We start from the raw sequence: 19,929 nt of genomic DNA, 5'->3' as shown, positions 1-19,929 counted from the left end.
AATTTCAGATTGGTTTCTGGTTTCCGTCTTTTTTTGTACTTTTGAATTTACAAATGGAAATCAGATTAGTTACAAAGACTTCAACCTTTAGACAATAAAAGGGAGAATTGGTGCGACTGTGTGGCACATGGTGCATGTCGATTTGAACTGCCAATGTGGTTGACAGCTTTTGCTTCTCTGAGCAGGCCTACACCAGCGTGTCCAAGGCCTCCCTGGGAATTGCGGACCACAGAGAGCTGGGGAAGATGATGAACACTATCATTTTTCACACAAAAATGGTCGACTCCCTGGTGGAAATGCTTGTGGAAACCTCAGATCTTTCCATATTCTGGTGAGAAACCACATATCTTCCAGTACCCCCATAAAAAAGATGATAAAAGTGAATGATAAATTATAAAAGTTCATAATAAATCATTGTAGATGGGTATTATATATATATATATATATATTTTTTTTTTTAACCTTTATTCCTGTCTTTTGTTTTCTCCTAATTTGGAATGCCCAACCGTATTCATAAACCAATAGTTGTTTCATTGCAAGATCTTCCATCAGCTAGGAATGGCATAGTCACTGCACTTAAAGTTAGTGTGGCGGCAGGACCCGGCATCTATTAGTAGATGCTTTCAACTTCTCAGTTCAGTGTTTTTTCCAGTTTGCGCAAAAAACTAATTTGCTGCCAATGTCAGGAATGCAGACAACTTAGGAAATATCACTCTGTCCTTTCCTGTCCCCATACCAGGTCCAGACAAGATAGCCAGTTTAGAGAGGATATGGTTTTGCAGATGAACGGTTTGATTTTGCCAGCTCTCACCCTCCCTGTCTCTGCTCTAATAGCTTTTACAGCCGTGCATTCGAGAAGATGTTTCAGCAGTGCCTGGAACTACCGTCCCAGTCACGCTACTCCATCTCCTTCCCCCTGCTCTGCACACACTTCATGAGCTGCACCCACGAGCTCTGTCCAGAGGAGGTAAGAAAACGTCTCTACCATCTCCGGTTCAGCTTCCTTCTGCTGTTTGAATGCGTCATCTCACGTGTTATGGATGGTAATATTATACTTCCTCAAAAACGATCAAGATATCTGAACAATAGGTTTCCCTCCAAGTACAGTAATGTCCTTCCTGAGTGAGAGTGTTCCACCTCTTTCTCCCCTGAGTGACACAAGGAAACGCGTGACAGCACAGGAAATGTTCCTGCTGGTAAATCGGAGCTGGCACAGGGGAACGCCATGTAACCATTCGAGACCCAGCACTGCTTCCCCTCAACTGGGCCCTACACCAAAGCACTAAAAAGCATGATTTATTAAATGTGTAATTGAACCATACAACTAGGGCAGCTACTACCGTTCCTGTCATGGTTTTGCAGACATGAGGCATAAGTTGTGCACAGTGGATTCTTGTTCCCCCAGCTGAAATATGCCTGTCTCATTCACAGTTTGACTTTGTCCTTCCAAAATATGGTACTCTTCGTTGTCATTGGAGTGCTGCAAATCGGATGGTCAAATTCCTAATTGGTTACTTACCATTACTAAAATAAGTGGTGCACAAGGATTCTTGTATAGGTTAGCAAGTGGTCAAAGGATCTTTTACAGAAAAAAGCAATCTGAAAGCACTTAGAGGAATAAAAGTGATTTATTGAGCCATAGAAGGCTTGGATTTCCCTTATTCAAACACGAAAGCCCCTCTCTCAGCATGTCTCTGAAATGTTCCTCTTCCTCTGTCCACTTTGCACAACTTTAGACAGCTGCAAGCGTTATTTATTTTGGAAAGGTTCTAAAAGTTTCCAGGAATATTTTCATTTAGCTCAGAAAAATTCTTACAGTGGTTTATAAGTAAGAGAAAAAAGATTGTGCAAATGCAGCAAAGGTCACACTTCCTTCTGGTCTAAAGTATTAAAGTTCCTTTATTCATCCCAGGTTTGCATTGATTCATTCAAGGGCCTCCTTTAGACGGAGTGACACTGCATGAAAAGGCATGGTCATTTGCAATTGTTACTCTCACATTGGCTTATTTGCCAGATCTGATTGATTTGAATTCCAAGAATTAACAAATGACAACAAACATAGATAAATTTCCTTTGGACAAAACATTTTATCCAATTGAAGGGTTTGTAACTTTGAATCCCAACACCTGCTAATGTACTCTACTACTTCTATATTGAAAGTTTTACGACAGTTTAGTTTTTGAAGAAATGACTCACAGATTTCTGGTCATCACAGCCAGCCATTTAATAAAATCCCTGCTCGTTTTTATTCTGTGCCTCAATTCTCTGCAGCGACACCACATCGGTGACCGCAGCCTCTCCCTGTGCAACATGTTCCTGGACGAAATGGCGAAGCAGGCACGCAACCTCATCACAGACATCTGCACTGAGCAGTGCACTCTGAGCGACCAGGTGAGGGGTCGTCGTAACGGCGACCATGTGCCCTAGTAGTAGGAGGTACATTCACAGGCGTCTCCCAGCCCTCATTTGTCACGCTCCTGCCAAAATACAATTTGCATGATTTATGGGAAACTATGCGAAAAGGGCAGGGCAAAAAATTGGGATAGATTGTGTTTGTGTAGGAATGTCTTCCAAGAGTTACTCTAAGGTTATTAGATATTTTCTGCAGTTAGGAATCTGCCACTGTTATGCAGGTTTCAAGATGTTTTCTCAGTGCCATTGCAGCTGTTTCCTGTGAGCCCACCCTTCCTAATACAGGGTACTGGGTGCAGTCTTTCACTGACGTTTGATGGGTTACAGGTGTCAAAAAGTGTTTCCTTTATTTTTACCCTCCCTCCTCCCCTTGACATAGCTACTGCCAAAACACTGCGCCAAAACCATCAGTCAGGCGGTGAACAAGAAGTCGAAAAAACAGACAGGGAAGAAAGGCGAACCGGAGCGCGAGAAGCCGGGGGTGGAGAGCATGAGGAAGAACCGGCTTCTGGTTACCAAGTAAGCACCAGCGTCTCTGCTTACCGTGCAGCAGTGGGGTCGTGGGGGTTGGGATGGAGGATCAAGTTCTGCCCGGTAAGTTTACCTCCCAAGCTGTCAAACATGGTCAGCGGTCATCCCAATCCACTGACCCCCGAATGTAAAACAACGACACAAACACCCCCCTTGCGCTCCCCCGCCTCCATCACAAGGGGGTTCAGTAATGACTCACAGAAGTGGGCCCAACCCCTTGCATTATCACCAATTCTGATGTGCTTTCCCAGCTTGGACAAGCTGCACACAGCGCTGTCGGAGCTGTGCTTCTCAATCAACTATGTGCCCAACATGGTGGTCTGGGAGCATACCTTCACTCCAAGGGAGTACCTGACATCTCATCTGGAGATCCGCTTCACCAAGTAAGTCAAGTTGCCTGAACCCTAATACATTTATTTCACTTCATGCAATGGTACAAGGCAGGTATAAGCACAGTCATTTCCCTCATTAAAAGACTATGGTCTCCCAGTGAAATAATACCTATATTATGTATGTTTTGCCACATACAAATTGATACTGTATACCCAGTCCTATGAAATTTATTCCTGCAATTCTCTCAGCTGTGCTCAGTGAAAGGCAAACTGAAAAGGAAAAAGCGCTCTTAGTTCTAGGCTTGATTTGTGTGATTTATTGGGCCTGTAGACAGAGGTTGGGCTCAACCATTTTTTCACTGCAGCCAAGAACCAAGCCTCTCCAACAAAGTAAACATGTACCGAGGAACAACTAGGATTTTCCACTGTGAGAGTCAAGGCCGTGACGTTGGTTTCTTGGCGAACCTCTCTCCCATCTGGCTGCGAACCTCAGAAACCGCTCTATTCCATGGCAATATGTGCCTATTATCGCCATGTGTTGTCCCACCCCTTAACTTTTAGTAACCCTCAGTGAGCAGGCTGCACAACAAAAGAGACGTTCTTGATGTATTGTTTATACATGGTGTAACAGTTGATCCATGCAGTTTTTTTTTTTTGGTCGTAGTGCCATGATTTTAAAAACAGCATAGTTTGTTCTATTGTTCCCGATGCTGTATCCCATAGCCAGGCGAGAATGAATACTGCCCTGTCCCTGGTGTCCACGACTGACCATTTTACCATATTGGATACTGTCTCAGGTCGATCGTTGGGATGACCATGTACAACCAGGCCACCCAGGAGATTGCCAAGCCCTCTGAGCTCCTAACCAGTGTGCGGGCATACATGACTGTCCTCCAGTCCATCGAAAACTATGTCCAGATCGACATCACAAGGGTGTTCAACAACGTGCTCCTGCAGCAGACCCAGCACCTGGACAGTCATGGAGAGCCCACCATTACTAGCCTGTATACCAACTGGTGAGTGCCAGGCCAGTGGCAGAAACATTAAAGTGCTCTGACAGTCTCTGCATCAAATTCTAATGAGACATTTCGGTGTTTGGGTTCCCTTCATGGCTAAGCCGTTAAAGTTGAGCGAGCACAGGCCAGGCCCATAGCCTAGACATTCATGGCAGCCAATTTGGCTTAATTCCTCCCAATGACATTCATATGTATGGTTCTCACAATATGGCTTGTAGGGTGCGAAATAGCCTACAGGCTTTTGCATTGGATGAGTGCATGCACTTCAGCTAAAGTGCTTCGTTTATGGGTACTAGTGGCGTGGTGGGGACTCGCAAGACACATCTGGCAATTCTAAATTGCAGTCAAAGTGAAGAGAAATTATTTGGGGGGCAGGGGATGGTTTTGATATGCCTCTCATGTGAATAGCCATGGTTAGGAGCACCTCTTCTCTTCCACAGGTACCTGGAAACCTTACTGCGGCAGGTAAGCAATGGGCACATTGCTTACTTCCCGGCCATGAAGGCATTTGTCAACCTCCCCACTGAGAACGAGCTGACCTTTAATGCAGAGGAGTACTCCGATATATCTGGTGAGAATGCTGGACATGATGATGATGTATTGGGCTTCCACATGTTCCCTCAGAAATTTCAGAAAGTGCATTGCACTCACTCAGGAAGTAACTCAACAGGACCAAGAGGTGGACAAAGAGGTTGTACAGTACTACTTTGAATTGCTGGTCTGGCGTGTGCACAGCATTCTTTTTTGTAAAGTATAGTTGATTTAGATCTTAAGATGTTTGAAAGGGAAATGGAAATGACCTCTTAGATCAAACACAAAGCTACTTTTGTTTGCTTCATATTCAGTAATCATTAATCCCTTCCCTGAGGACTCTTAAACCAAACAAATTCCAGTTTTTTTTTTTTTTTCCCCCAACCCTGTCCAGGTAGCCTGTGAGTGAACCGTGGTGTAGTGTACTGGATGGAAAATTGTGCACGACCCTGTCAATTAACACTGTTCTGGTTGGTAATGGAAAGTGTGTGTGTCCCCTGCAGAGATGAGGTCTCTGTCCGAGCTACTGGGGCCCTATGGTATGAAGTTCCTCAGCGAGAGCCTCATGTGGCACATCTCCTCCCAAGTGGCTGAGCTCAAGGTGAGAGGTCACTGGGTCAAAGGTGGTTAGGGGCTGGGTCAGGGTAGGGGGAAACTGTCCAAACTCATTATTCTCTTTGTTGGCAGTCTGAAAGGCAGGGAGCTGCCAGCAGCACAGTTTTATCCTGGGAAACACACCAGAGTTGTGATGTAGCATTTTCCTTATTTAGTTAATAAAGTGTTTCCTAGAGTCAGAGCAAGGTGGATTTATGTGAATCTTCCTACTGTGTAGCTTTTATTGCATGTTTTGTGTTTGAGGTATCTGTGAAAGCACAGCCATTGTATTTGTTAGGTGCGCGCCGTTGTTCTGGACCAGTGTTTGCTTTTGTTTATGAATTTGTTCAGGGCATAACCTTAACACTCAGGTGTGTTAAATAAATACATGTATGTATTTTGCCGTTGGAAAATTAGAATGCTGCATTGAATTTAAAAAGCAAACTGCGTTCCCTGTTGTTTTGACAGAAATGTCACTTATGTATACACAATGGTTTCAAGTGGAAAAACAAAGCTGAAAAATGGCAACAGAAAAACGATTTGTATTTCACATTGCATTCTTGATTGTAACTGTTGTTTTAATCGCACTCTTTAGCAAGAGTGGATTATTCTCTGACATGCAAACCTTTCATTCCCCATCTGAAAGCAGTTTGGGTAACTAAACAAGCTTAATATCTGATGATATATTCTTAGCATTTGTAAAGTTTTTTTTATTTATTTATTTATTTATTTTTTTTATAAAGTATTTGTAATGAATGAAAAGGAGACGCTAGTAGTATGCCCAGATCTTAATAATAATAATAATAATAATAATAATATACCCTGTATTATATAGTATAAAGCCTATCTGTTCATCACTCTCTCTCCACACACACGTGCACACACACACACACACACACACAATACAGACCCAAAGTATTAGGCCACCTGTGGTTAAAAAAAAAAAAAAAAGAAACTAGGTTGAGTGATTGCAAAGTACCAATTTTATTTTTTTAAATTTATATCTAGAGTTGCACAAAAACTTAAAAAGAATCTTAGACACTACTTGGAAGTAGCCTCCTTTGGCTTTAATTACAATTAAATTAATTATTGGAAACATATACAATTGTTTTGCAGAGTGGGAGGTGTAGGGGTGGGAGGGAGATGGAGGGGTAATTAAATTTAGTGAAATCTACCTTAAGTTGCTTAAAACTCCAGGTTGCCTAATACCTTGCCTGTTGTGCAAGTAAAATAGGCACTAAAGGTGCAAGAAATATGGAAAAGGAGTTAGGTTCAGATGTGCCAAGTAAACATTTTGTGGCAATGTTGTTCCCAGCAAGAAATTGGAAAGAAACTTCATATTTCCAGGTGCAGTTTTCAGTACACACTCAGAAGGTTCCAGCTGATGGGAAGTAATGTTAACAGGAGAAGACCAGGAAAATCAAGAGACAGAAGACAGATATCTTCTGTTGTCTAGCAAGAGAAACAGTCATAAAACTGCACCAACTACAGGAAGACCTCAGTGTATTTAAGGAAGAGAAACAGCAACTACGATCTGAAAAACCCCTTGCTTTGTACTGTTAACAAGAAGAAAAGACTCCACTGGACTAAAAAGATTGGGAAAATGCAGATGCACATTTTTTTTAGGCCAGTGTGTGCTCTTGAAATGGCTGAAAGCTGGTCCTGCAGCAGTACCTCATACGGCATCTCCATCCTTTCCTTTATAGAAACTGGTGGTGGAAAACGTGGAGGTTCTGACCCAGATGAGGACCAGCTTTGACAAACCAGACCAGATGGCAGCACTGTTCAAGAAACTCTCGTGTGGGTGTACCTTTAGAACCAGAAGGGCCAAAAAAAAAAGGGCCAGCACTTTTGACTTAAGTATCTATCCTGCTTTAAAGTTTAACACCATGAACAAGACTAGTGCACTCATAAAAAATGTAATTGCACACTGAAAGGAATTCTAACATACATTTACTTGTATTTGGTAGGAGTTACGCATTGTTTGACTCACTTCTTATTTGTGGGGGCTTTATAGCGGTTGACAGTGTGCTGAAACGGATGACCATAATTGGGGTCATTCTCTCATTCCGATCACTGGCCCAGGAGGCGCTCAGAGATGTAAGTCTTGTATTTTGTATTTTGAGTCCTTCTTTTTCCTAGTTGAAACAAGCAATGGTAAATTATTGGTCTGGAACCACTATGTTTAGTGTGCTATTTACATGGAATTCTGGACTTCAAACTGTTCTAAATAATTCTGATTGTTCTGGCAATTTTGGCAATTGGGTTGTAATGAAAAAAGCAGAAAGTCATTATGCCAAAACTACTGTGATTAATAAATCTCCTATATTTTAAGGTGCTGTCCTGTCACATTCCATTCCTCGTGAGCTCTGTGGAGGATTTTAAGGACCACATTCCCAGAGAAACAGACATGAAGGTAGGAGACTTCATGGGAGTCCTTGGGAATGTTGGCATAGCCAATTCATTGGTGTTTCTGGGGCGTCACTTTTCCCCTCTTGCTTGTTCCAGGTGGCGATGAACGTGTACGAGCTGTCCTCAGCTGCAGGGCTGCCCTGCGAGATCGACCCCGCCTTGGTGGTGGCCCTGTCCTCACAGAAGTCCGGTGAGTGTGGCACCCTAATGCCCACAATGGAAAAAACTTTCATCAAATTAGTGTAGGTCCTGACAGTTTTCAGAGGGAGGATGCAATTATGGAGCAGTTTGTCTGCCAAAAGGGCGGACACCAAATATTTCCACAACCAGTTCTGCCAAATGATTTACTGGAAACCAAGAACTTTGTGTACTGCTCCTTGTACTTAATAGCAAGTAGGAGATGATTGGTCACAGCGCTGAAATCCTTAAGTGCTCTCACATGTTAGACATTCAGTGTAACCTACCTATGTTCCGATCTGACCCAGCAGAGATGGTGCCATGCACTTGAATACACATTGAGTGTAACTGCAGAATAATGGCGGCGGGTGTGCTCTTATACAGGCCGTCCCCGCCATCCGCACGGCAGTCCCCACATGGAGGATGCAGTTCAGTGTGGAAGGGCCTATGTTTTCACTTCTCTGGTTCTTTAACATAAGGCACACTTATGATTTTTTTTTTTTTTTTTTAACCATTTTCTGAACTGTTTGAAACATTGTAAAATGTGTCACCCCTGGGTTTCGAGCCCTTGTTCCAAAACAGGAGAGGAAATGCAGAATACCAAACCCTCTAACTTTCCCACATCTCTGTGCCTTTGGGATTTCAGTCCTCTGGTGTGCACAGGATTATTTGTTACATGCCCCCACTGTTTTAACATAAACCTTTTTCTTATCAAAATAGTCCTGTTAAGCTTTGTTGACCCTGGCTTGCTTTATTTGAATCATTTCCAAATGGTGTTCTGTGCATGTGAATTAGAGTTAATTGCTGCATGTTACTGCAGTTTATTTTGGCTCTCTGTGCTGGTTTTGCATCAGGGACACTGTCTGAGTTTGAGAATGGACCCTCCAAGTGTCTTTTGTTTGTTAGACAGCTTCCTAGTTGTGAACGACCAATCCAATGTCTTGACAGCCTTCTCTTTCCTTGTTAACAGAGAACATCAGTCCCGAGGAGGAGTATAAGATCGCCTGCCTACTGATGGTGTTTGTGGCCGTTTCCATGCCGACCTTGGCAAGCAACGTTATGTCACAGTACAGCCCAGCGATCGAAGGTGACAATCCATTTGAACTGCTAAGTTTCCAAACAAATGACAGCCAACAGGTTGTAGTTTCTCTGCAAATTTATCTTTTGGATGGGTGGGGGGGTGGGGGGGTTGGGGGGGGGGGGGGTTCACACAATTCTGGTACATTTAATTGTTTTGGTAGTATGAAGTGTACATTCTGACCCCAAATATTTTTTTCAGGGCACTGCAACAACATTCATTGTCTGGCAAAAGCTATAAACCAGATAGCTGCTGCCCTGTTTACCATTCACAAGGGAAGCATTGAAGATCGGCTGAAAGAATTTCTGGCTGTAAGTACGAATTGTAAAGTGATGAACTTTACACTAGCAGACGTTTGTGCTCATATTCTGATTTTACCATGTTCTGCAATGTTTCATATGCATTTTGCTTTTCATGCAAGCGTTTACTGTATCAAGGTTTAGGGAGAAAAATTATTTATGTATTTGTGTGTATACATTCCCAACCAGGATTTTTTAATATAAATTTTTCATAAATGCCGGTGATTGTAAATCATTCATTGTGTCTAAGATATATTTTCCTGAAAGACCTTGAGCTTTCTGCATTACTGAAAGCATATGGACCCTATTTTATCTTTTTCCAGGAAGAATTTGTTTCCTTTTGGAAAGCAAATCAAGTTCATAAGGGCTACCCTCAAACTTTAAACTCCTCAAAAATGCAGTAACACAGAAATCAAAAGATGTTTCACATTTTTTTGTTTGGCTTTAACATCATGTGCACACTTGATTCATTACCAACTAGTCGTATATTCTGGATTATTTTTATGACACAATACTTCTAAATTTGACACTTTAGCTGTTGCATGAACATGCATCTTATTTGCATAGAATGACAACAAGCTAGGCATTCTTGTGATAATCAAACATTGTTGCATACATATTATTATGATTATGTCAGAATATTCTTGATGTGATATCCATTGAGTATTATTTCAGTTTTGCTGGTAGAATCAATTTCCATAAACTATACAAAGTTATTTTTAACTAATCATTTATAATAGAAGATTAAAATTATATGCATTGATATCAATTTTCTATCTGAACATATTTGGCACTAACATATCATCTGTTTCAGCTTGCTTCATCCAGCTTACTGAAGATTGGCCAAGAGACAGATAAAACAACAACGCGGAACAGAGAATCTGTTTATTTGCTCCTTGACATGGTGAGTCAGTTTGTACTGAGAGCTAGTGGCTCTCTGTATATAGTTTATGGGGAGGAGAGGTTCCCCCTCACTTTTTTCAGGGAACTATTTATCCCCGGCAAGTGTTGAACAACAAATTTGGATACTAACCTCTCCTAATTAAAATTAGATCTGTGTTGCAGCTGAGAACCTATGGTTGACAACCTTGAGTTGTCTGGGGAATGCAGTTTTACAGCAGTAATTGCAGATTCTTACCGAGGTATATAATAGTTAGAATCACCAAAAGCTTGGTTGGTAGCTGTATTTGTATTAAGTTAAGTATTTGGCTTACTACTTGTGTGTTGATGTTCAACTCTAGCTGCTGGCAAGCTAGCTACATCACTTTACTTGGGTAAATATAGCTGTGCCCTTCTGGCTGTGAGTTATATGACCAGCTACCTGAATTGATAAATGTTGTTGCTAGAACATGTCCAAAGGAGTATCATAACAGTTTAGATGGCTATGTCCCATGCATCTTATCTGCTCTTTTGAAAGTGGATGTGTGTGGATTTGTCACATAGGCAGGCAAAGACTATTGTTTATCTCGGGTATACATTCCAAGCTCAAGCCTGCAGTGAGTCCGTGAAGATTACATCATTATTCACAATTTTTTTATTTTAAAATGTATTTACTCAAAAACCACAAAAGGTAAGTGGCTAAATAACAGTGTAAGATATGATCTGTTAAAAGTCCTTATGAAGTTTGACATGTCTATGTGAGAGAAGATGCACTCAAAACTTCTGGAACGTTCAAAAATGTATATATTGTTTATGGCCCTTGATATTGCGGAATAACAAATGAACATCTAGCAAGTCAAGGGACAAATACTTAGCACATAGTACTAATTCCCTTAACTCAGAGTCAGACCTATTGTCACCAAGATAATTCTCTGAATAATGGTTGAAATATGGCTTTTGATGAATGACACATGTTGTTGAAACCTACGTGGAGAAAAGGGTTACTTCATACTTCATAAAGACGTGATGATTTATTATTTATCATGCAATACTGAACTATAGAGCCATAATTGTATTGCTTTACTGTAAAATACAGACTGTTAAATATGACATTCTGAGAAATAATATTTGACTTTGTACTCCTGCTTGTTAATTTGATGTCAATCAACTTCATGTAGGTGTAGCAAAACTGCCTTGGTTACCAACAAAGCAGCTGCCAGCTAGTTAGGAATGAGTATATTTTTATATGCTGTAGACTGGTGTGGACTGCGATGTTTCAGATGTTTTGGGCCAAGGAGGGCCAGGATCAATTGCAGTCATTTACAGTATCATATATCAAGCTTTCTTTTAGTAAAAATAACTTGCCTACAACTTATCTTAATAATGAAAGAAGGCACTACAGACTTCAAATTTATATGCATTTGCATTTCAAGCAAGTATGTTGATGGTCTAACTACACTGGTCATTGTTGACCATGTCACACTGGTTCCACTGAAATCTGCACAAACATATACTCGCACCCAAATAAAATGCACACTGACGAATGACAGTCTCACAAATATACATATACACAATCAATAGTGAAGTCACGTAGCAGTCTCCAACATACTGTATAAACAGGCACCAATCAAACATTTTTGCGTACCCATCATGTACAAACACACAAAACTATCTCAAAAGCATATTCCCTTAGCTCACAATTAGCTTATTGTTAACTTCAGTACCCTAACAGGGTCATTGCTGTTTTGCTATAGGTAGTTCACTGTGTACAGTATGTTTAGCCATTAAACATATACATATGTTAATCATAAAAACCATAACAGTGCTTTATTTTTCCCAGGAACAATGGTTTACTGTATAATTATGTTTAGTTATTGGTAAGAATAATATGCTAATATGTCTTGGAGAGTAATCCATTGTGGTGTGTACTTTCTTTGTATGGAGTGGAAAAATGACCCGTCTTGTGTTCTGGAGTGCAATGTTGGTGTAGGTTGTACTGCTATTTAAACGACTTCAGAATCTGAGCATTATATACAATAATTGGGGAAGGTTCTGTCAAGACGGTCAGTAAATTTGCATGCCTAATTGACACACATTTCTCCTAAAACCACAAAAATATAAAATAGATAAACCGTAGATGGACAACATAAACATCCCTCTGTCACAACAAACCTGTGGTTTTCTCACATTTTTGTGCCAGATTGTGCAAGAATCCCCATTTCTCACCATGGACCTGCTGGAGTCTTGCTTCCCCTACGTCCTGCTGAGAAACGCCTACCATGCCGTCTACAAGCAGAGTGTCACTTCTTCTGCGTAAACGTTGCTTACCTGGGGCCAAGGTGCATATAGTCAAGAAAAAGGTTTCTTGGCAACACAGACCACCATAGGTTTGTTTTACATTACAGTCTTAAAACAACCGAAATGATTTTTTGTTCTGGGATCAGACCTTTTTTTCATATTTTCAGTTGTATTAATGACCAGTTGTTTCCTATAACAGTTATAGTAACATACAAGCTCGGTTGATGATAATTACACTACTAAATTGAATTTTTGAAAAAGCATCTCTGTGTTTCAATACTAAAAAAAAAAAAAAAAAAATACATGAAAAAAAATCAAAAACACTCTGGGGGGGAGGGTGAGTTTTAAACATCTACAATCATGCAGAGTATTTTGCTTGTTTATTGTCAAATGTTTCAATGATACTCGGTGATTCTTTTTAGAATGTCGTTCTAGATTTCATCTGTGATTTATGTGCATTTTTTGTGGACTTGCATCATTTTGTTTTACACTTACGTTTTCTGAAATATTTGCCAAATTATTTACACTACAGCATCTCATTTGGTTTGGAACTGAGACAAATTGTTGGTAAGTGCATAAAATTATAGACAGCGGATGGTGTTTGTACAAAGCATAGTATAATTTTTTTAACTAACTATCATGATGCCGTGTTGGCATTAACATGCCCATTGTACCTGTCTGTATGGTATGATAAACATTCTTACATATTTATTGAATGTTTATAAATTGTTCTCCCTTGACCACGTTTTGTATGTTTTCAATTTTTGGAAATTCCAGTGTAACTTCCATAACATAAATAAACATTAGTTATATCCACGGTCTGTTTCTTATTTCTGCAAAACTGAATAGACAAATGTGATGTAATTTCAGCTTTTTACCCACACAATTCTATATTTAAGCATGTAGTTGAATTTTCAGGATATCTATTCAGATTAGATTTCTGATCAATTTTAGTCACATGACCGACATGTACACCAGCTGTGGGGAGGGGTCAAAACTGAGGTTGACTTGAAACAATATTTGTCATGTGTTTATGCAGCACACTCCACGAGCAGTTAGTCGCAGTTTATGTTTCTAGGATGCATGGAAAGGTGGAATGTTCTTCAGAATGTCCCCTGGACGTCATGGTATTTAGATCTTAATGTGAAGTGAGCAGATTTTACTTTTAATCTGTTAGATATGTACTATTTTATTTGAAGATGATCTTGAAGCAGTTCTTGAACAGTGAATACCTCTGCCCCAGTATGTTTGCAATGTAACTTAACCTCCAATAACAGTAATTCGACAATTCGGTTTTGAAACCCAATTACTATAGCATTAACAGTACCAATCCATTCAACACTAAAGAAACGCTTGGTATCGTTACATTTGGATTCTACCCTTCAAATATACAATATATTTTAAAACGGCGATTAATTAATGGTCAGTTTTGCTTTGTTTATGGCATGTGTGTGAGGAGGGTCGGGCTTCGTAGATTTTGCTAACAAAAAAGCTCGTCCTGTAGAGTTAAGCCATTGAGTGCTGGAATCGCAGGACGCGAGAGCGAGCTGGCATCAGACTGAACACCGAACGCTATGGACTTGTGGACACAGGAATGAAAAATTAATGCAACACAACCAACTCCTGAATCGTTCGGTTTTTTTCACCCAAATGATCTCACCTCGCTTTTTTTGGGAGATGAACAGCAACATTGAGCCTCTACAATTATGCGCAAGCATGTGTTCAGCTTAAGTGATTAGTTGATTTCAGTTCTCTTTGCGGACCAGGCTATTTCAGATTTATATAAGTTTTTATTCGTTGTAACTGAAATATTTATGCTTTGATCAATTCCTGAAAAAAAAATTGTATCATATTTCGAAGTATGTTTTCATACGAAATGTACATAACTTTCCTTGCTGTTGCCTGCCTCATTGACATACCCCGCTCAACAGCAGCGTCTTGTGAGCTTGTCCGGATCCCGATGTGCAGATCGATGCCCTGGAACATGACAAAGATGCCAAACCATCTTCATCACAGCACGCAAGCGAACGCAGTCCTGGCCATTGAGCAGTTCGAGGGGCTGCTGGGCACCCAGTGCAGCGAGGACCTGTTGTTCTTCCTGTGCGCGATGTACGCGCCGATTTGCACTATAGACTTCCAGCATGATCCGATCAAGCCTTGCAAGTCCGTTTGCGAGAGAGCAAAGTGTGGTTGTGAACCCGTTATGAAGAAATACAACCATACATGGCCCGAAAGCCTAGCCTGCGACGAGCTGCCGGTTTATGACAGAGGTGTTTGTATCTCGCCGGAGGCTATAGTCAAAGCTGATGGACCGGGTAAATATAGTAGCCAATTATAATCTCACAACTTTAAGTAGCCTATATGCTTACATAGTTAAACGCGTTTATTTGTGGTGAAAATGTAGTATACATGCCATTAGTTGCATGTGGTGAAAATATAGAAGATATGCCATTAGTTGCATGTGACTACCCGGTAATTCCTAAATGCATATATTCAACAATTGTTTTTCTTTCTTTTTTTTCTTTTTTTAAATATCTTTTTACAAGATAATTCCTTTCAAGACTTCTCAAAATGCCCACCAGGTAAGGAAACTATCAGCAAGTATTCAATTAATATGTTTAGCCTTTTTACTTATTAAGTAGGCTATTCAGTTAATATGTTTAGCCTTCTTGCCGATTGAGGCGTTTGCTACTACAAAGCGGTGATATGCTGTGTGTTAAATACGAAACCTCTGTTTTATGCATGTTTTATCTGAAGAATACATAGGAGAGGATCTTTAGTAGCTCTGTGCCTTTACCACTATGCATGATTTGCGTCGCAGTTTTAGTCCAAAAACTTGACCTCTGTCTGCATTATAGAGTCAAGCCCAGACTTTCCTATGGATTCTCACAATGTCAACTGCAAGGGCTCCAACGATGGTATATTTCATGCATTTGATTTAATACAGTTTCTATCCCATAAACATATATTTTAACACACTTTAATTTTTTGTCAAAGTTTTAGTTAAGGTCAAATGTTGATTGAACCCCAGTCTTCATACTATATTATTCCATGAACTTTGAAAGTGTATATTTAATTTCCCCGTGTTTTGTTGTAATAGTAGTAGTAGTAGTAGTAATACTACTACTACTACTACTAATAATAATAATAATAATAATAATAATAATAATAATGCATTCGCTTATTTATTAATTGGTGTTCCCTAGATCCATGCAAATGCAAGACAGTGAGACTTGGCCAGAAGACATATTTAAAAAATAATTACAATTATGGTAAGTTTTCTTTGCTGTTTTATTGTTTAAAAGCTAAATGCAATACTGATGTATAAGAAATAAAGACGTTTGATATAGCAAGTACAGAGCAGTACCCAAATATGAGCAGTCTATGAAAGTAAATATTGCCAATTAAATCCTTGCATTTTTTCTTGTTCATTGAACAAGATTGTATGAGAATAATGTTGATATATCAATAATTCTCCTGCTGAAGGCTCCTATTCAGGAATTGTTTTGGAGCATTCATTGTTATCCAAATCACAGCTGGTTTTATTGTTTCCTCTGCAGTAATTCGAGCAAAAGTTAAAGAAATAAGAAGACGAAATCATGACTTGAGTGCAATCGTGGAAGTTAAGGACATTCTTAAGTCATCATTGGTCAACATTCCCCGTGACATAGTAACACTTTACTACAATTCAGGCTGTCCGTGCCCTCCTCTCACAGCCAATGAGGAGTACATCATCATGGGCTATGAGAATGAGGAACGCTCAAGGTACTGCTCCCCAGTCTGCGTCAATCTCTGTAAAGCACTTCATGAATGGACCTTTGGATTGTCCCGCAGGGTTGCCAACATAATTTGATTTGCTAATACTGTTCATGTCGTATATTTTAATTGTTTTGTTCCAGGTTACTGCTTATTGAAGGGTCCGTTGCACAGAAGTGGAAGGACCGGGTGGGAAGGAAGGTTAAGGTACCGATAATGTTACTGAACAGCACAAAGGTCTACTCATAATGGAAAACCAATGTTTGTGTTTTTTTTTTCTTCACAAATATGTTTTCCCAGTGATTACAAAAATGAATTATAAAATATTACTAATTTATTTGTGAGTCAAAGGTAAGGGCAAATATTAAAGTAATCCAGGCAAAATTGTATGAGTCATCAAGTATAAACATGGTTGAGGTGTAGGCTGCTTGACAAGTGGCTAATAAGTAAAACATTATTACAAGAAGTGCACACCTTTAGTTTGAATAATGAGGCATTTTGGCCAGGTGATTATCAAATGATGCTCATCATTGCATTAAGTTGCAAGGGCTCCAAACCAATGGAAAGGTGGCTTCTGGATGGCATATCTATATGAGGCACTTCTTCTTTGTGCACTGATTCAGTGATAAAATCCTGGCATTACTAGAAGTAATTGTATTATTGAATACCCCACAATGGCACACATTTGGCCATAGCAACTCCCTGGATGGGAGGGTCCTCTGGTCGATTAGCCACCTGAAGCCAGCTAGTGGCAGCTGTACCAGTTACATGGAATATTGCAGCAATGGGACATCCCTGCATCTATGACTGGGGTATAATACATAGGGAATGAAATAAAAAGTAAATGTCTATATATATATTGCTGCATTGTAAAAAAAAAAAACTTGTATCTCTATTTCTTGAGTTTGATACATAAGTTTATCAGTTATGTACCTTGGACGTTTTATGTTACTGTAACTAAGTTTATTCAAACCACATCGCACATACACTACATTTCCAAATTGTATGTGGACACCTGAAATCCAACATCTCATCCAAAACTATAGACATTAATATGGAGTTGGTCCTCCCTTTGCAGCTATAACAACCTCCACTCTTCTGAGAAGGCCTTATACTAGATTTTGGAGCATTGAATCATCTAGAATGTCATTGCATTAAGATTTGCCTTCACTGGAACTAAGGGGCTTAGCCCAAACCATGAAAAACAGCCCCTGACCAAGGGGTGTCCAGATATAGTGCATATCACAAATAACAAACAACGCTCTAATGTAATGTCATGTAATATTAAAATAATCTCACTTTCTGAATAGTTTTGTTTTTGGAAATGCAAGATATAACATACATTGAAAGACAGTTGTATTTTTAGAGTCAAGCTGGTGTGCATTCCATCAAATTATAAAATTCCTGCCCATAAGTATTCAATATAGAATCACTTAGATTTTGTTGCTAAAAATGAGACAATTGGTGATAAAAGAAAACATGTTCTGTTTTAGTTACTCTGCTAGCAAAATAAGTGAATACTTAGCTCAAACACTTAAACTTTCATTCTGGGCTTCCACAAAATGAAATTCTGTTTATTATTTTTTTTTTAATTCGCCTTACCACTGTACACTTTATTTCAAAGCTGAGAGATTTCCTGGATGAACTGACACCCTGTTGAGATTAAGGACATTTTTACCCTGTAATAATGTGTAAGGGGCCCCCCAGTCTTTAGTCCAAAGTTTTATGGAATCACAACAGTATCTTCTCACAGTCAGGGAAATATGTCCATTGGTTAAGAAAACAGCACCCTTATGCTCTAAAGCACATAGACTGAGATTGTATGTCCTTTCAAACTTTTAAGGTCATCCTCGACTTGAGTAATACAGCCTTTTGTCAGTCCGTTAAACCAGGGAGCAGGGAGCAGATGGGCTGAGTTTGACAGCTGAAGAAAAACAGGCACCGTCTAGAAAAATCAGGGTCAATTTTGTGGAGGGTATGTGAGCTGAAATCCTGAGGGAAGTAATCTCTGTAGCTGCATGCTTGCCAATGTTGCCAGATGCCTTTGAGTTCCTCAACCCAATTTTTTTTCTCAAAATCTTTTTCAAGACTTTTCCCCTTTTTGAAATCCCCCACCAAGTACTGTTTCCCATAAACCTCCCCAATGTTTTTTTTAAAGAATATATTACTGAATATTCATGCTGCCCAGCAACCTGATTTTGATTTTTTTCATGACTTACTGGAAGCACCAAATGAAAAATAATTTTCAGTTTAGTTTCACTTCAGGCTGTGCAGCCCAGCCATTTTTAATAGGATTAATTATTATTGTAAGCACCGGACTCAAAGAACCCTCTTAAGTGCTATAGTCCTAAAGTCTCTGGATCAATGTGGTTTTATGTTAAAATTTGTGACTGTGCAGGCAGACAACTCAGCGCTGTGTGACTGTGTCATTTTAGCGGTGGGACCAAGCACTCCGCAATCAAAGCAGGGGAAGCGCAGGGAGAGGAAACCCGAGGAGAAGCCGTCACTGAAATGAAAACCGCGTCCGTGGGAAGCAGCGCTATCAAAATGTGGAGCCAAGAGAAACAAGTGAAAAAAATTGCACTATTACACATTCTTTTTTATTGTGACATTAACTGCCGTTTAGTTGAATGTAGATTGTTTTTATATATTTTTCTATTTTTTTTTGTTGTAAGTTTTTGTTTGCTTTTCATTAGTTCACTTGCACGCAAGTAGTGTTTGTTTTAATAGCGCTGTAGGAAGTGTTGGACAAGCCTCTGGCTTTGGACTCACAGAGGGGTGAGGCTTTTGTGTGAGTGAATGCTATACAAAGGGTCTGAAGAGGAGGGCCGGATATTTATTTAACGGCTGTACGCTGGCAGAGGTGGAGGTGTCCATGAAACAACCACATTTTATTCAGCTTTATGCGTATGTAAAGACAAATGGAATTTTAGCAAGCTGTTCTGGTTGCAGCTCAAATGTATACACCCAGAAGAGGACTGTCTTAACTTCAAAGGACGAGCTCTGAAGATCGGAGGAGAAAAAAACAACATTTTTTGGCAGGAGTCACAGAGAACATCAGAATGATCTGAGGCTTGGACTAAATGGTATCAAGGACAAAACCAAATAATATTCTTACATAAAATTTCCACTTTAAAACAGATTTACACAATTGCTATTTTAATACATATTATCTGTTTGTATTAAACATGCCATTGGTTTGCTCACACGGTATGTACATTCCATGGAATTCTATGGATGCCTTATCTGTCTGGCAAATGGCTTTGGTCAAAGGGCTTTTTTCTGTTGAACTTTCCATTCCTTTTTTAAATTGATTTACTGGTTCATAGCACTCTTATAATGCTTGTATTAAACAAGTGATGTGAGCTATCAGTCAAGTTCAGTATGTAAACCTGTTACTTTCTTTTAAATATGTCTGGCTTGTGTCACTGCTGAGGCTTGCCGGCACTTCTGTCTCGAAAAGTGGTTGTAGTTTACAACATCTACTCAAATGAAGATCAGGGGGTAAAACAAAAAGGTGACAAATGTACATGAGTTAAATTTGGTGCTCATTCCAGCATGCATTTTTGGTACAGTACTCACATGTTCAATTAAAAAAAAAAGCTTCACTGAAA

At 39.7% G+C, this 19,929-nt stretch overlaps 2 protein-coding genes across 6 annotated transcripts in view; both read left to right on the top strand.

Annotated features, from left to right (window-relative positions):
• The window catches only part of nckap1 (NCK-associated protein 1), a 40,969-nt gene extending 27,593 nt beyond the window's left edge, over positions 1-13,376 (top strand). For all 5 annotated transcript variants that reach the window (XM_064327305.1, XM_064327304.1, XM_064327307.1 and 2 more), the window contains 16 exons: positions 186-331; positions 835-967; positions 2,272-2,391; positions 2,792-2,931; positions 3,195-3,326; positions 4,073-4,291; positions 4,732-4,862; positions 5,326-5,423; positions 7,123-7,216; positions 7,434-7,516; positions 7,752-7,832; positions 7,925-8,018; positions 8,976-9,092; positions 9,285-9,394; positions 10,197-10,286; positions 12,462-13,376. In XM_064327305.1, the coding sequence (XP_064183375.1) occupies positions 186-331; positions 835-967; positions 2,272-2,391; positions 2,792-2,931; positions 3,195-3,326; positions 4,073-4,291; positions 4,732-4,862; positions 5,326-5,423; positions 7,123-7,216; positions 7,434-7,516; positions 7,752-7,832; positions 7,925-8,018; positions 8,976-9,092; positions 9,285-9,394; positions 10,197-10,286; positions 12,462-12,578 (1,905 nt within the window). In that variant the 3' untranslated portion in view covers positions 12,579-13,376. The remainder of the gene's footprint in view (positions 1-185; positions 332-834; positions 968-2,271; positions 2,392-2,791; positions 2,932-3,194; positions 3,327-4,072; positions 4,292-4,731; positions 4,863-5,325; positions 5,424-7,122; positions 7,217-7,433; positions 7,517-7,751; positions 7,833-7,924; positions 8,019-8,975; positions 9,093-9,284; positions 9,395-10,196; positions 10,287-12,461) is intronic.
• A 223-nt stretch (positions 13,377-13,599) lies between these two features.
• On the top strand, positions 13,600-19,929 carry frzb (frizzled related protein). Its single transcript, XM_064327310.1, has 7 exons — positions 13,600-14,874; positions 15,106-15,141; positions 15,418-15,477; positions 15,766-15,831; positions 16,120-16,324; positions 16,459-16,522; positions 18,751-19,929. The coding sequence occupies exons 1-7, from the start codon at positions 14,421-14,423 to the stop codon at positions 18,823-18,825; spliced, it is 960 nt and encodes a 319-aa protein (XP_064183380.1). The 5' UTR covers positions 13,600-14,420; the 3' UTR covers positions 18,826-19,929.

This window comes from Anguilla rostrata, chromosome 3 (assembly GCF_018555375.3).
Source record: "Anguilla rostrata isolate EN2019 chromosome 3, ASM1855537v3, whole genome shotgun sequence".
NCBI classification, from domain to species: Eukaryota; Metazoa; Chordata; class Actinopteri; order Anguilliformes; family Anguillidae; genus Anguilla; species Anguilla rostrata.
This window is presented reverse-complemented; position numbering and strand designations above follow the sequence as displayed.

What these genes read in the sequence shown, in the direction of transcription:
- frzb (XM_064327310.1), top strand. Translation starts at nt 14,421, where the DNA reads ATGTTTTCATACGAAATGTACATAACTTTCCTTGCTGTTGCCTGCCTC. An exon ending in CTGCAAGGGCTCCAACGATG is followed by an intron (nt 15,478 to 15,765) that starts GTATATTTCATG and finishes GGTGTTCCCTAG; the next exon opens with ATCCATGCAAATGCAAGACA. An exon ending in GGGTGGGAAGGAAGGTTAAG is followed by an intron (nt 16,523 to 18,750) that starts GTACCGATAATG and finishes GTGTCATTTTAG; the next exon opens with CGGTGGGACCAAGCACTCCG.